General features: G+C 32.0%; 1 protein-coding gene across 4 annotated transcripts; it reads right to left on the bottom strand.

Annotated features, from left to right (window-relative positions):
• Positions 1–5,171: 5,171 nt before the first annotated feature.
• On the bottom strand, positions 5,172–14,405 carry LOC149144358 (uncharacterized). Of its 4 annotated transcripts, none has more exons than XM_089452997.1 (3): positions 13,260–14,405; positions 12,972–13,039; positions 5,172–7,451 (listed from the first exon to the last, which is right to left on the bottom strand). In XM_089452997.1, the coding sequence occupies exon 1, from the start codon at positions 14,282–14,284 to the stop codon at positions 13,661–13,663; it is 624 nt and encodes a 207-aa protein (XP_089309123.1). In that variant the 5' UTR covers positions 14,285–14,405; the 3' UTR covers positions 5,172–7,451; positions 12,972–13,039; positions 13,260–13,660. The 4 variants fall into 4 exon arrangements, with proteins under 4 accessions (XP_089309123.1, XP_089309124.1, XP_089309125.1 ...); XM_089452998.1 differs by having other exon boundaries at positions 5,172–5,248; XM_089452999.1 differs by having other exon boundaries at positions 13,264–14,405.
• Between the last annotated feature and the right edge of the window lie 2,365 nt (positions 14,406–16,770).

The raw sequence follows: 16,770 nt of genomic DNA, 5'->3' as shown, positions 1-16,770 counted from the left end.
AAAATTAAAAAGTGATACAAATAAGATTATAATTTAAATATTTATTATGTGATATTGTGATGTATTGAAATGTGTTGTGTTGTGTATTTTGATTCTACACAATATATTGTGCATAATTTGTACACATAATAAGTTGTGTATTTTTCATTTTATAAAATTATTGAGATTTAATGTTTCAAAATATTTGTACAACAATGTTATATTATTTGGTTATCAGTATTTGAATATGAGTATTATGTTATATTTATGAGTATTTTACATTTTAAAAGTGCATTTATACATTTATTTTCATATGTTATTATTTCCTTAGCAACAAGTGGAGTATTAAAAATAACTTGTAAATTTTAAAAAATAATAATGGTTTTTATTTTAAAAAAGGTCTTTCTCACAATTTTCAAAAAAAGCATGCTTGAAGTTGGGAAGGAGTTGTATTTTAGTTTTTAATAATTATTTTATGTAACGGTCTATTTTAGTTTTAAAATTTTAACTTTATTTATTTTAATTTTCTAGTTTCACAAATAAGTTACATATGAATGATTTTTGACTTGTATTTCATTTAATTAATTAATATAAAATTAGTTTTGTTTTAAATTGGTTAACAAACTTTACATATTGCATGTCAAGCTTTGATTTCAAGTCTTTTTCATTATTCATATGGTTTTCATATAATACTTTATATAACTATCACAAATGATGTTTAAAATGTGATTTAACCAAAATTATATAACTATTACAAATGATGTTTACACTGATTTAACCAAAAATATTAATTGGAAAATTAAAAAGTTATACAAATAAGATTATAATTTAAATATTTATTATGTGATATTGTGATGTGTTGTGTATTTTGATTCTACAATAATATATGGTGCATAATTTGGTGTATTTTAAATTAATTGAATTTTTTTATACCAATTATAAATCATTGTAAAAATCTAAAATTGTGTTATTTAATAAAACATAATACTTAAATTAATTGAATTTTTTTATACCAATTATAAATCATTGTAAAAATCTAAAATTGTGTTATTTAATAAAACATAATACTTAAATTAATTGATGTGTTTGAAAAAAAATCAACTTCACATTTTAAATGTGTGAAGTATTGAACTGTGTTGCCTCTTGGTAATATTTAATTGTATACCTATAATATTGTGTATTATTTGATGTATTTTAAATTAACTGAAACTTTTAAAATTTGAAATTTAATAAATGTTAGCTTTTATAATATTTGTACAATATGTAAATCATAAATTTCAAGCTTTGATTTCAAATCTTTTTCATTATTCATATGGTTTTCATATAATACTTTATATAACTATCACAAATGATGTTTAAAATGTGATTTAACCAAAATTATATAACTATCACAAATGATGTTTACACTGATTTAACCAAAAATATTAATTGGAAAATTAAAAAGTTATACAAATAAGATTATAATTTAAATATTTATTATGTGATATTGTGATGTATTGAAATGTGATGTGTTGTGTATTTTGATTCTATTTTATTAATACCCAATCATAGGTGAGTTAATAAAAATAAATTTGTAAAATTGTAAAAATACAGTCATCATAGCATGGCCAAAGAGCCATAGAAGTCTTTTATTGTTTTTTCTTTTTAAGAATTCTAGCTTAATTTTGTAATTTTGCTCTTTGATTTAATGATTTATTTTGATGTTATATTAATTATTTAACTTGTTTAATTAATTTGATTTAAACTTGTGATTTAAAAAATAAAAAAATTTAACTGCATCTTTGACATTTTAAATTTATATGGATCACATTCATATGGTTTTTCACATAATAGGATATGTAATGGTTTATAAATTTCATAATTTATACAAATAAGATTTTAAATTTTGTATATTTTGACAAAAAGTTACAAATGATTTCATGAAATTGCTTTCACAATTTCATGTGAGATGGTTAGTATTTATAATCATTATTTAAAAAAATATTTGATTAAAGTATTTACAACTTTTGTTATTTGTTATTACAAATTAAAGTTTCTTATTATTAATTATTTAATTGGGGAAGTGAAATAAGATTAATTTTATTTTAAATTTCAATTTTTTATGGATTACATTCATATGGTTTTCACATATACCAACCACAAATGATATTGAAAATTTTTAAATACAAATTAACAATTGAAAATTTCAAAATACTGTCACCATTGTCCTATTGAAGTTGTAGTATCTCCATTCTATGCATAATACTGTCACATTCAATCTATTAGGCCATATTGGTTCCTGTTAATCTGCAAATTATGTTTTGTATATATTGACTGGACCTATTTTCTTAGCAAATGATGTAATACTTGCCATTATATTTCTTATATAATACTATCTAGCTTTTTTTGGCTTGAAAATTTCAAAATTTATACGATTTTAAATTTATATATTTTGGTACAAAATAAAATTATTATTAAAACTTTAAAGCTAAGTGACAGGTATCAAGAAATGAAAATAGATCGAAAAAGGTAAATGGAATTGTTTTGCAATTTCATACATAATTAGTGAAATCTATAATGGATTATTGTTTATTGGATTTTAAAAAATATAAAATATTTAATTGTATGCCCCATCAACAAAGCAAATGGAAAGAACAGTGGATGGGGAGGGGAGGCTAGAAGTGCTTTAGTAAAAAGGTTTTTTTTTTTGACAAAGATTCATCATATATTAGTAGAATTTTTGTACATCCTCAAACTCTTTTTAATACATTATTAAATTTTTTTTGGGAAATTTTCACTTTGTTAAGTATTTTTAATTGACTATTTTACTTTTATTTTGCAAACAATAATTTATGATTTAGACTTCGCATTTTAAAAAATTTGATTGATCATATTATAATTATATTACATTATTTTTCATATAATAGCTTTTTATACCAACCAAAAAATCAAGTGCAAATTGTATTATTATTTTTAATGTACACACTCAAACTATATTTTAATACAATTAAATTTTTTTTGGGGAAAGATAGCATGGCCAAAGCTATCTTAGAGGAATTTCAAATTTTCAAGAATATGTTTTTAATTACTTTTAACATTTTTCTCACAACATTATTTTTTCACAAAATTAAGTTAAAATTCTTAAAAAGAAAAACAAGAGAATTTGTAATGGGGCTTTGGCCATGCTATGATGACTATGTTACAATACTTGTCTACGTAGCCTTTTACAATGTCAAAATGATAGTGAGCTCTCTAGGCTTCTCTCCAATAAAATCTTAAATCAAAATAAATAATTTTTTTTTTGGGTCCAATAGTCGGAAATATGAACATGCTAAACTTGAAAACTATATACAATTTACCTTACTATATTAAAATCTATAAATCAAATGAAAAATATCCATTTATTAAAAAAATCAAATTTTTGATTTTTGTCCAAATATTACAAAAGGCCTCTATTAATTTAAAATACACCAAATAATGCACAATATTATATATAGGCATACAATCAAGCAATACATTTCAATTACATTACAAGGCAACTTAAATAATTTTTATTTTTTTTATTTTTAATTTTTCAACATTTTAAATATCATTTGTATTTTAAAATGTAGATTTAAAATCTATATACATATTTTTATAATAAAAATACAAATTTACATTTTCATAATCATATAACATAATCTTTTTTTACAAATATTTTTAAAACATTAAATCCCAATAACATTAAATTAATTTAAAATACACCATATTACACAAGAAGTTATGTGTATAATCATTATTATCACAACACTAACATAAATAAGTAATAAGATATTAATTATATAATTTTATGAGTTAATTTTCATAGTCATTTATGTTTGGTTTATCCATATCAAGTGAAAGTATTGTCATTGTGAAAAGAGATAAGTATACTCAATCATTTTTACTTTTATTTTCCAATTAATATTTTTTAATAATATTTTAAACATCATGGTGGAAGTCAAATTTTAAAATGTAAATTTAAAATCTATATACATCTTTTTATAATAAAAATACAAATTTACATATTCACAACCATATAACATTCCATTGTTTTACAAATATTTTTAAAACATTATATACCAATAACAATAATTTAATTTAAAATACACCATATTACACAAGAAGTTAGTGTATAATCATTATTACTATCACAACACAACATTAATTTTCATGGTCATTTGTGTTTGGTTTATAAGATATCAAGTGAAAAGTATTGTGAATGTGAAAAGAGATGAGTATACTCTAATCAAATTTAAAATTTGAGGTTGGATTTCTTTTTCAAACACATCAATTAATTTTGAGTATGTTTTGTTAAATAAAACAAATTTATATTTTTACATTGATTTGTGGTTGGTATAAAAAATTCAATTAATTTAAAATACACCAAATTATACACAATATTATATGTGTACAAACAAAATACACAACACAAAGCATTTCAATACATCACATTATTACATTATAACACAACTTAAATAAATATTCAAACTATAATCTTATTTGTATCACTTTTTATTTTTCCAATTCATATTTTTGGTTAAATCACATTTTTTCAATTAATATACTAAAATATTTTTCTTAATATATGATAATTCTGTGCCCAAAAGCCTTTGCCAACGCAGTCCCCTCCTTTGTTCTTTCCATCTACCTTTTTGATCCCTGCATACAATTAAAAGATTATAATTTTGATAATAAATTTATTTTAAAATAATAAATAACAAAAAATTAAATATTTTTTTAAAAGGCCATCAAAATCATAGTCCATTAAACATGCAGTATGAAATAGCAAAACAATTCCATTTACCTTCTCATATATAATTTGAGTGAAAAAGCTTCCCATCTATTTTTTTATACCTGTTTCATATGATAAAAAGCTTTACTGTTTTAATAATAATTTTATTTTAAAATAATAAATAACAAAAACAATTAATTAAATACTTTTTAAAATAATGATTATAACTAATAAAAATTTCACTCACCATTTCACATGAAACTGTAAAAGTAATTCCATCTCCTCATTTATAACTTCTTGTCAAAAACCCTAAAGCTTTCCATCTATTTTTTTATACCTGTTTTATATGATAAGAAATTTTACTGTTTTAATAATAATTTTATTCTAAAATAATAAATAACAATAAAAATTAATTAAATACTTTTTAAAATAGTGATTATAACTAATAAAAATTTCACTCACCATTTCACATGAAACTGTAAAAGTAATTCCATCTCCTCATTTATAACTTCTGGTCAAAAGCCCTCTCTCCATCCACTTGTTTTATACCCGTTTGATAAAATAAGAAAATTAAACTTTTAGTTACAAATATGCTATTAGATCATAAAAACGAAAACAAAAAAAATATCCTTTCATTGTAAATTTCACCAGTTATCGCATATCAAGTAAACAGAGATAAAATTAGTTATTATAATTCCTGCCTGGAAGATACTTTAGGAGCCATAGAATGGCCATTTACGCACCTCAAGATTGACTGTCAATCAAGGTAAGCAACTTTGTAGCTATATGGATTTGGATAGGTATATTTTAAGTAAAATGCAAAATAAATAAATAACAAAAAACATTAAAATAAATTAATTATGTTAAAGAAACATGTTAACACCAATTGATAACGAATTAGTGATAGAAAAACATCAACTACCAAAAACGCTTGCCAGATTCTCTGATTGGCCATTGCCCTCACAGAATATCAAAATATATTTAAAACATGTGTTACATTCATGTGCCACACACTCTGAGGGGAGGTCATTGGGCTCACACAAGTCACTACAGCTGCCTGGCCTCTTTGAATCATGAGGGAAGTAACTCAGTAAGTTGATGGGAGAGCGATCAAGGCCCTACAGAACAAGACAAACTAAACTACTGAATTGAGTCTGTCAGTTGGGAACCAAACCCATTGTACAATTCAGTATGTTTTACATATGGTACATCAATTGACCTGTACTATATTTGATCAAACTATCTATCAAGTCCAGAGGAGCTTATTATGCATGATTAATTTGATACTTTGAAAAGCTACACAACATTCAAAAAAGATAAAGATATTTCATTGTTGATTATACAGGATGAATATAGTGAATTTCCATCAGAGGACATGTGCAATTTACCTTCAAGAACAATAAAAATATATTTTTGGGTTGCCTGGAACAATAGAATATTCCCCCTACAGGTATCTTATGATATATATCAGTTTGGAGAGCATCAGACTGAAGATATATTTCAGGTTCCTGGAAGAGTAGAATATTCCCCATACAGCAGGTATCTTAAAGATGAGAGAGAAATAATAGTAAAAGAACTATTGGACATGTATCAGATAGTGTCTAGTAAAAGCCGCTGTCTATCCAGTAGTGTGACAGATCGGTTTGGGGAGCATCAGACTGAAGATCTGAAGGTTGCATGTTCGGTCCACACTGGCCACATTGTATTTTTGTAATTCATTCTTTAAAAGGTTTGTTGAACACTAAAGCGATAAATGAAGGCAATACAGGGAATTACTATGACAAAAGAAAAGTTCATTCCTGTAACACTCAAGCAGGCATCTGTCAAATACTGTAACAGAAGGTGAAACTAAATGACTTCATTAGTAACTTAAGTTTGTCTATCCAGTAGTGTGACGCCTACATTTGGAGAGCATCAGACTGAAGATCTAAGGTTGCATGTTCCGTCCACACTCACCACATTGCATTTTTCTGTAATCAATTCTTCAAAAGGTTTGTTGAACTAACTAGATAAATGAAGGCAGTCCAAGGAACTACTATGACAAAAGAAAAGTTCACTCTACATGGCAAACTGTAACACTCAAGCAGGCATCTGTCGAGTACTTGTAACAGAAGGTGAAACTAAATGACTTCATTAAGAACTTGTATGTCTATCCGTAGTGTGACACCTAGGCTTGGAGAGCATCAGACTGAAGGTTGCATGTTCGGTCCACACTCACCACATTGCATTTTCTGTAATTCGTTCTTCAAAAGGTTTGTTGAACTAAATAGATAAATGAAGGCAATCCAAGGAATTACTATGACAAACGAAAGTTCACTCTACATGGCAAACTGTAACACTCAAGCAGGCATCTGTCAAATACGAGCATCACACTGAAGGTTGCATGTTCGGTCCACACTCACCACATTGCATTTTCTGTAATTCGTTCTTCAAAAGGTTTGTTGAACTAAATAGATAAATCAAGGCAATCCAAGGAATTACTATGACAAACGAAAAATTCACTCTACATGGCAAACTGTAACACTCAAGCAGGCATCTGTCAAATACTTGTTACAGAAGGTGAAACTAAATGACTTCATTAGAAACTTAAGTTTGTCTATCCAGTAGTGTAACAGCTAGGTTTAGAGAGGGTCAGACTGAAGATCTGAAGGTCCACACTCACCACATTGCATTTTTTGTAACTCATTCTTCAAAAGGTTTGTTGAAATAAATAAATAAATGAAGCAAATCCAAAGAATTCCTGCGACAAAAAAAAAGTTCACTGTACATGTCAAACTGTACCAACTCAAGCAGGCATCTGTCAAATCTTGTAACAGAAGACTGGCTCTCACAGACTTTTGAAGTGAAATATGATGCCTTGAGCACTGACATGAATACTGTGGTCAGGCAAAACCAGTAGCCTATTGCTTTTCAAAGTAGAAATTGATTCACAAAGAGAAGCTTTTATGCATCTATGAGAAGGAAATATTGACCCTTATGCATGTTGTCGAAAAATTCAAGCCATATTTATCCGGACAACACCTCAAAATTGGAACAGAGCATGAAACTTTGAAGTATTCATTATCCCAATGAAATTTTAGTGAACAAGCAGGAAAGTAAACTACAAGGCTTTTTCTTTGAGATTCAATACAAGAAGGGCATAAATAATGCTTCAGCCGATTTCTTATCTATGCTATCTATCACAGAACTGGGATGGAAAAAAGAATTATTAGCTGTATGTGCAAAAGATGAGAGGGCAGCTGATAGGCTACAAAACTCCAAAAAAAAACCTAGGAGGGCAATGGATATGCATTTTTAGGCAATCTGATTTTTTTATAAGAATTGCACATATCTAGTACCGAAATCTATATATCCTCAACTGCTGTTGGTCAAAAGTTGACATTCCAGTGGTACAAGGACATTCCAAGGATCTGGAACTTCTCATGCAAGCTATTCAATCAAAGTCCTGATAAATGAGGGTATTTAGGCATTGCATAAGTAGCAACCTCTTGATCCACCAGCAAAGATTGACCATCTTAAACCTTGCCCTAAACTTGAAAGACTTCTCGATTGGAAAGAAGATGACAATTCAGTCTCTGTAAATTGCAATGGTTTTCAAATGGGAAAAAAATTTACCCTAATTAAACTCGAGTGGATCCAAATGATTGTTCATGGGAGATAGACTGTGAATCAGAACTACGCATTGGTATATCTACCGCGGCACAGACACCTTGTTTGGACATTGTAACAAAGTTACAAACTATGCAAATGACCAATTATCAAATCAAAATACTGAGTGCTAGAGACTGATAACAAAGTGACCAACCATTTATCAAATCAAAACATTGAGTAGCGCAGACTGATCACTAAGTGACCAATTTTAAATCAGAGGGAAGATACACAACCGATTACACTGATTAAGAAAACAAACAATACCATATACGTATACATAGAAACCCCAAGTACCCCAGATATAAGTTATAGATAAAGTTTACTGTTCGTCCCCACAGCAAATCCTGACACCCTTTCTTTGTGAAAAATCTAGACATTTCACGAGAATTGTGTGCCATAGAGCAGCCCAAAAAGTCTAGACACTTGATCATGATTAATCGTGTGAGTCATCAAATAAAAAGCCTGCTAATAAAGTCATCAAGCCTTTCTTCCAGAAAATTATAGACACACGCATCAATAAACCGTGTATTCTACGCTGCAAGACATGCTGAATTGGGTCTGTTCTGGTTAATAGCAATGTGTCAGCCCTCCATTCCTAATTATTGGGTGCACAATAGGTGATCGTGTCAATTAAAATCTTCACCATTGGCATCCAACCAACCAGAATGACCAGGTTCATCTGAATGTTTACTGGCCAGATGCTCTTGCACCCTTTTCTTCCCCATCCAGAATTCCCCCTCTTGCTCATAGCTTTACGGGCGGATCCTTTTATTTGCCATCCACTTTCTGCATTTATTTCTCTTAGTTGAAGGGAAACCCCAACAGAAGGGATAAAAAGTAGATAACCAACACCAACAGTTTGGTTTGACTGTTCATAAAACTGGCTCAGGATACCTCATAAGATAGGTTAAGAAAAAAAAAGTTTACAAGGGTGTGTTACAGCACCTTACTGGTAACATCATCCTCCTACATCCATGCTCATTTCTGGCTCCATATTTCATCTACCTCACTGGTGGATTTCTGACACCTTTAAAATCCCTTACAGGCTCATTCCTAAAGTAGATTTAAGGATAAATTTTAAATTAATTGAATTTCTATCTTACTGATTTGATTTCTGACACCTTTAAAGTCCCTTACTGGCTCACTCCTAAAGCAGTTTTAAGGATACATTTTAAATCAATTATAATAAAGTCAAAAGACTAAAGGAATCTGACTCATTCCTAAAGCAGTTTTAAGAATGCACTTTAAATCAATTATAATAAAGTCAAAAGACTAAAAGAATCTAACTAGTGAATGTACCCTACGGCCTACCTACATTACGCTCCTATGTTATAATTGTACAGACACTAAACACAGTGAAGGGACCTGTTTAAATGCTCCTAAGTTATGACGGTATATAGACACTATATAGTGGCATTATAAATATTCAGAAAGTGCGAACATTTTTACATTTTCTTTGTCCACTTTAGCAGGAGATGGACTATGAGTTGGGATAAGAGTTATCCACCATGGTTGGTTGTTATAGGATGGGGAAAAGAATATTTGGGTGGTTTCCTTTTGGTGAAGTTTTTCTGCACTAACTTTGTACCTTTTAGGAGGGTTAAATCCTTTCCTCAGCAAACTCATCAATGGATAACCGGGCACTTCCTTGTAAGTTATGAGGGAACCCGCACCACATTGCTTTAGGGAAAAATTAATAAATGGAACTTGTTAAAGGCATAACATATATGGATGGAATTAGATAGATAAAAATGTACTTGTAATTCTTATAATGTTGTTGAACAGAGAAAACAATGTTGTTGAACAAAGAAAAATGGATTGTTGTTTGGGAGTTGTTTGATGTAAGAGAATATTTTCTTTGGTTTGGAGATAGGTTAATTGCTCTAGCTTTGACTACTTCTACCCCTAAAGGGAGATTATCAACAAATACAGGATACTCCAGTGTTACCAGTCTTACTCTCTAAGACTAGTTGTTATTGGCATAAATAAACACAATAGAAACATAAGGAATGAGCTGGGTTTCTGTCCATCTAAGATCAAGATGCAAGGGAATGCAAAGCATAAATGCTAGTGTATTACTCTCTTAAATTGAAAAAACCTAAATGGCATTTTTATGGGCCTGGGTTACAGAAATGTTTGCAGTAGTAGTAGACTGAATAGGAAGGAAAATGTAGGAAGTACATTTCTTTTCAACCTTTTCCAAACCATTTATGTAGGGATTGATTTTGGACAAAACTATACTAATTTGCTTCAGGTTAATATTGTGTAGAATGAAAAGAAAGAGCTTAGGGTGAACTACTTATTAGAACAAATCACATACCTAGGATTTGTCCCACCTTAGAGTAAACAAAGGTGCAAACCCTTGTCAAGTATTTGAACCTTCTTTACTTAGCTATCCTAGGTAGGCCCCAAGCACACTTTGTGCCAGTTCACTGTTATAGGTAATAAAATGGTTAATAATCTGACTAGTGTAAGCTCAACATGGCATGGATTGTATGTCACTCAACTAAACAAGAAACATCCAATAACCAAATTCTTTCTACAAGTTTAAACATTAGAAGGTTTTATGCTAACAACACCAATTAATTGTTGCAAGTCACTGAATGGTTAATAATCTCACTCCAAATAAGCTCAACCTATTAGTTTATAAACTCAACATGGCTTGGACTTCTGGTCAGTCTTTACATTTTAAATGTCCAATAACAATGCACAGAGGAAAAAAAAAACTAATAAAATTGCAGTAAAATTCTACTTGCATATTGAACTTCTACAAAATAATAATAAAATAAAAATAAAACAAAAACATACCAAAAACAAACAAACAACATTGAAAAAAATTGAAGAATATTCTGGAAATCCCAAAATTTTCTTTAGACTGGAGCATTAGAGGGTTTTATGCTGATGCTAAATCAGCACCATGCACGAGCCCCACTTGGATATGGTAGTCAGACTGAATATCAATGCCACTAAGCATTATACTACTTAATTCAGTAAGGTTAGCACTTACATTATTAATCTTACTAAGTTTATACTACCATTAAGGTGAAATTACAGTATTCAAGTGGAGAAGTCCAACCAGTAACACCAGTTATACTCGCTCTTTATCAATGAGTACGCTCTAAAGTCATATTACTCTTGATTACCTCGTATGCCCATAGTATATAGTTAAGGTAACTAATGAGCAAATTTGAATCTTAACCAGTACAATAAAGCTATGACATAAACGGTAGAAATACAAGAGTTATGTGCTATATAAAGCATCACTATTCCGAGCCTTACAGGTACCCTTAATTAGCTTGCGTTAGTGTTGTAAAGGTTTTATCTTGAGTGACTAGAGCAATTGACTGGCCACTAGCCCCATGGTTTATATTGTACTTAGTCGATACTAATATATTGTAATCTAGTCTATGCCCTTGGTATTGTATTAATTGGCTATGATATGCATGTAATTAAAGCATAGTTTGCATGTGAGCTATTATACATAGTACTATTGATTACTGGGGTTATTTACAGGTCATTTTATTCAGTCTTGTTGACCTTAATCACGGCTACTATTCATTTTAGAGATTGATATCAGGGTAAGGTGTAATGCTAGGCTAATCTCAATTACTAAACCATATAATAGTGTGAACACTAGAGCTCAATTAACATAGTAGCAAGTGTTATACGTCACAAAACAGCTTAAGCATACTAAGAACAAGCTGCATATAGGGCTAAGAACTCACTTATATCCATGAAAACCGGTATTACACTCTGATCACTCACCACGTAGTAGTTCTATTATCTCATGTAGCATTATCTAGAAGAATATTTGCTAGTTTACAAGTTGCTTATTTATCTATTAATGATGGACTCATACAGGGTAATAATGAAGCATTTACGAGTAATATGCTGGTAGCTTAATTTTCTTAAGTGTACATGATAGCATCGTAATTCAACTCTTAACATACCCTTAGTTATATGTCTAGTTAATCCAAGAATTATTTGTACTACTCGCCTCTACAGGTTGAACTTCTACAAAAAGTTTCTAACAAGAAGACTCTGGAAACCTCAAAATCTTTTTTAGACTTGGTCATCAGAGGGTTTTATGCTGATGCTAAATCAACACAAATATGTTGAAATTTCATAAACAAATATTCAAAAAATAAAACCCAATAAATAGTACCAAAAAAATAAAACCCAAAGAAATTGAAGAACCAAACACATCACAGATTATGATCTTCTAGAAACAATTTCTAAGAAGAAATTTCTGGAAACCTGAAACCTTATTTAGATTTGAACACCCTAACACTAAATCAGTCTCAATTTATTGAACTTTGATAACAATACTCAAAAATTAAAACCTATTAGGACATAAACAGTACCAAAAAAACTAAAGACAGAAAAACTAAACCCATCAAAGATTATATAGAGTCTTTCCCAACCAAAAACCAGAGACATAGAAGAACCAAACTCATCAAAAATTATAAAATCTTTCCCAACCCTTACATGCAAATGAAATTGGGAATAAGAAGCTTTTAACTAAAACCATATAAACCATAGTGCACATGTATCTAATCCCTAATCTTATGAGATAGGAGAGAAACCAAAAAGTTAACGTTAATCTCACCTGTAATCTCAAAAATACACCTCAGCCTTGTTTTCCCACGACTATTTATTGGTCATCTAGTTCTTCACCTGCACCTCAAGAGAAAACAGCACAAGTTAATCTAAAAGAAAAAAATATGATAAAACTTTCAGTAAAAAGCATTAATCTATCCATGAGATATTGAAATACAATTATGTCATCCTAAAATTCAAATAATATAATATTACTACCAAAAATTTAAATAACAAATAATTCAAATAACATAATATTACTATCAAAAATTTAAATAACAAATAAATAAAACAGTACCTACTTTCTCAGTCTTCAGAATTAAATCAATCATCCCGTCTTATGCTCATTGCAACATCGCCCTCCCTCTTAACCAAACAAACAAGTACCAACCTCTCAAACCAGAACCAAAAGAACAGCAAACAAACCCAAATCTAAACCAACCAGGAAAAGAAGGAAAATAAAATAAACAGAAACAAAATAGATTAAAAAAAAAATGCAGACAGAAATTAAGCATGGCCATGCTCCAGAAAGAAAAGAAAACACAAAGTATCAAAATGCAACAAATAGCAAAATCTGTCCGGCCCTTCGGTCTAAACCCATCAAATTCCAAAATCTGTCAGGCTCTATTATCTAATTTGTTCTATCAATCTCCTTCTCCGCCAAGCTCCAGATAAAAATAAGAAGGAAGCAATAGCATGTCAGAGGATCGAATCCCGGCGAGTGGAGGATCGAGACGGAGCAGCCACAGGCCGCCGGGGCTGACGCTCCCCATTCCCCCGCGCGAAGAGCCGTTCGCCTACAATGCCGTCCCGGTGCCCTTGCCATTGCCGTTGCCACCACCGCCTCCGAGACCGGCGGTGGCAGCGGAGCTGAATCCGTCGGAGCTGGAGAAACTGGGAATTCTGGGCTACGGCAGTGAGGGCAAGGTGTACAAGGTTCGGCACAGGGCAACCCAGACGCTGTACGCCCTCAAGGTCGTCCATGGCAACCACGATCTTTCCACCCGTCGCCAGATCGTTCGCGAGATGGACATCCTGCGGAAAACCGATTCCCCGTACGTGGTCAAGTGCCACGGCGTCTATGACAGGGGCGGTGAGATCCAGTTCGTGCTGGAATACATGGACGGGGGCTCGCTCGAAAAATGCGGCCGGATGCCCGAGCCCTTTCTTGCCGCCGTCGCGAGACAGGTTCTCCACGGCCTCGAGTATCTCCGATCTTCTGCTCTCCGATCTTGCTCTGTCGGCCAAGGTAGCAAATGAAAGGCCAGAATTCTCCACTCTGGCTCCTGCCGGCCAGCTGAGCAAATGCCTACCATCTACCATCTATCAGATACTCTCCAATCCGCCGCTAGCATGCGCACAGAGCCCAATGCGGCCTTTAACATTAAAATGTGTATTTAAAATATGATCTGCATTTTTTCTCTCTTTCACATCCGCACAGAACCAATGTGACCGTTGAAATTAAAATATGGCCTCAAAATATGTACATTGAATTGTGCGCCATGTACTTGCAACGTGCTTTTATTATTTTTTATAGTTTGGAGTTGTCTATTTGTTACTTATTTTGAAAAAAGTTTATAACTAGCAATTGTCTCAAAAATTGGGACAAAGAGAGGCCGATAGGATTATTAAATCGGAATTGTTGAATTTTTCTAGAAAAATTAAGGTGATTAATAACAAATAAAATAACCTTATTAATTTTTCTAGAAGAATTAAAGGGATTAGTAACAAATAAAATAATTTTACTAATCACCAAACTAATCTAACTTCATTCCTATGCGTCCATCTCATTCCCAAATATTCCAAAACATTTCTAAAAATGGAAATTCGAATTAAATTCAATTGGAATGATTATTTCTTTACATTTAAATACACTGCTCCCGAATTCATAAATATGGCATGTCAGAAGGAGATAAAACTAATATTATATAAACCACTGTTTTACGACCAGGCCGAATCAACTCGGAAACGGCCGAGTCATACCGAGCCGTTACCAAAATGTGTGACCAGGCCAGCAAACCGGCTCGGTTGACCGAGTCAACTATGACTCGGCCGAGTCATCCAATGACTCGGCCGAGTCATCCAATGACTCGACCGAGTCATAGTTGACTCGGTCAACCAGGCCGAGTCCGTATTGACCAGGCCGAGTCAATGAAAGACGGCTGGGCAGCGTAAAAAATAAATTTTATTCACTTTTTTTTGGATTTGTGGTAAAGTTAAAATCAGTTTATGGATTCCAAAGGGTTTAGGTAAATTGTTAAGTGCTTTTGGGGTCCATTTCCCCCTCCCAAACCCTATTTAAGACAGCCAAATGCTCTCATTCACTCACAGCAGTCTTATGCATTTGAGTGAGAATCTTCTTTGAGAATTAGTGAGCAGTTCTTCAACTTGTTTTGGAGCAGCAGTGAGGAGTCTTGGAGGAGCATTGTAGCTGGAGTGAGGAGCTTCTTGGGCAGCCATTTGGAGCAGCATTGAGGAGCTGATTTTTGGAGCAAGCTTGAGGAGGCAGTTTGTGCCTGGAGGTATTTTTTTCCACCCTTACAAATCTGTTTTTGCTTAGTAAATTTTAGGTGCATATCAAGAAAGCTTAGAGAGTGTTTTTTGTCAAATAAATGAACATTGAATCAATTTTTTTTTTTTTTTTTTTTTTTTTTTTTTTTTTTTTTTTTTTCAGATTGTCTTCTTAGTCAAAAAATGGCACCTAGAGCAAAAGATCCTGCTTGGGCATATGTTGAAATGGTTGATAGTCAGATGTGTTGCAAGTTTTGCCATAAGAAAATTAAGGCAGGTCCTGGGGGGATTAATAGGCTGAAACAACACTTGGCAGGGATTAAAGGCCAAATTACTGCATGTCCCTCTGATGAAATTGGGGAGATTAGAAAGAATTTGGTGGAAATCTTTGAAAAATTTAAAGAAGATAAGGCTAGGCAAAAAGAGATACAGGATGAAATTGGGAGGAAGAGGGAGATACAAAGAATGATGGCTACCAACCCCCACTATGATTTTGAGGGTTCTTCCTCTATCCCTAAAACTGAGGCATCCAACCCTTTCCGTTATGTTCCTCCCTCTTTTGGTTCTGTTCAAGATAAGGGAAAGGGTAGAATGAAGGGTGATGTGACTATCAAAAGTTATTTCACTACCTCCTTTCCATCAGATGCACATGGTCCTGAAGTTAGTAAAGGTCATATTCAGCCCACTTTAGATGACCATTGGAAGAAAGAATTGAGGGAGACTGCTTGTGACTACATAGCTAGATGGTGGTATGATGCTGATATCCCCTTTAATGCTGCTCGTTCACCATATTATGAGCCTATGTTTGATGCCATACATGCTGCTGGAAAAGGCTTCAAAGGCCCTAGTATGCAAGAGCTAAGGGGGTTTCGTTTGCAGAAAGAAATTCAATCCATTAATGAGTATTTGCAAGAGTTCAGGGACTCATGGGCAAGAACAGGGTGTACCATCATGTCAGATGGATGGACTGATCAAAGAAACCGTACCATCATAAACTTTCTTGTCTTCTGCCCACAGGGAACCATGTTTTTAAAATCAGTTGATGCATCTGATAAGGTAAAAGATGGCCACTTGTTGTTTCAGCTATTGGATGAGGTTATTGAGGATGTGGGGGTGGCTAATGTTGTTCAAATCATCACAGACAATGCCTCTAACTATGTTCTTGCTGGTAAACTGTTAGAGGAAAAACACAAGACCATCTTTTGGACCCCATGCGCTGCACATTGCATTGACCTCATGCTTGAGGATATTGGAAAATTAGATTGGGTCAGAAACACTGTAGATAATGCCAAAAGCAT

The sequence above is a fragment of the Pinus tabuliformis genome, chromosome X (assembly GCF_031772625.1).
Source record: "Pinus tabuliformis cultivar Carrire ecotype Pingquan chromosome X, CPIR1, whole genome shotgun sequence".
In the NCBI taxonomy this organism is placed as follows: Eukaryota; Viridiplantae; Streptophyta; class Pinopsida; order Pinales; family Pinaceae; genus Pinus; species Pinus tabuliformis.
This window is presented reverse-complemented; position numbering and strand designations above follow the sequence as displayed.

Bases quoted from the DNA above. Each gene is read 5' to 3' on its own strand.
- LOC149144358 (XM_089452997.1), bottom strand. From the start codon at position 14,284: ATGGTAGATGGTAGGCATTTGCTCAGCTGGCCGGCAGGAGCCAGAGTG.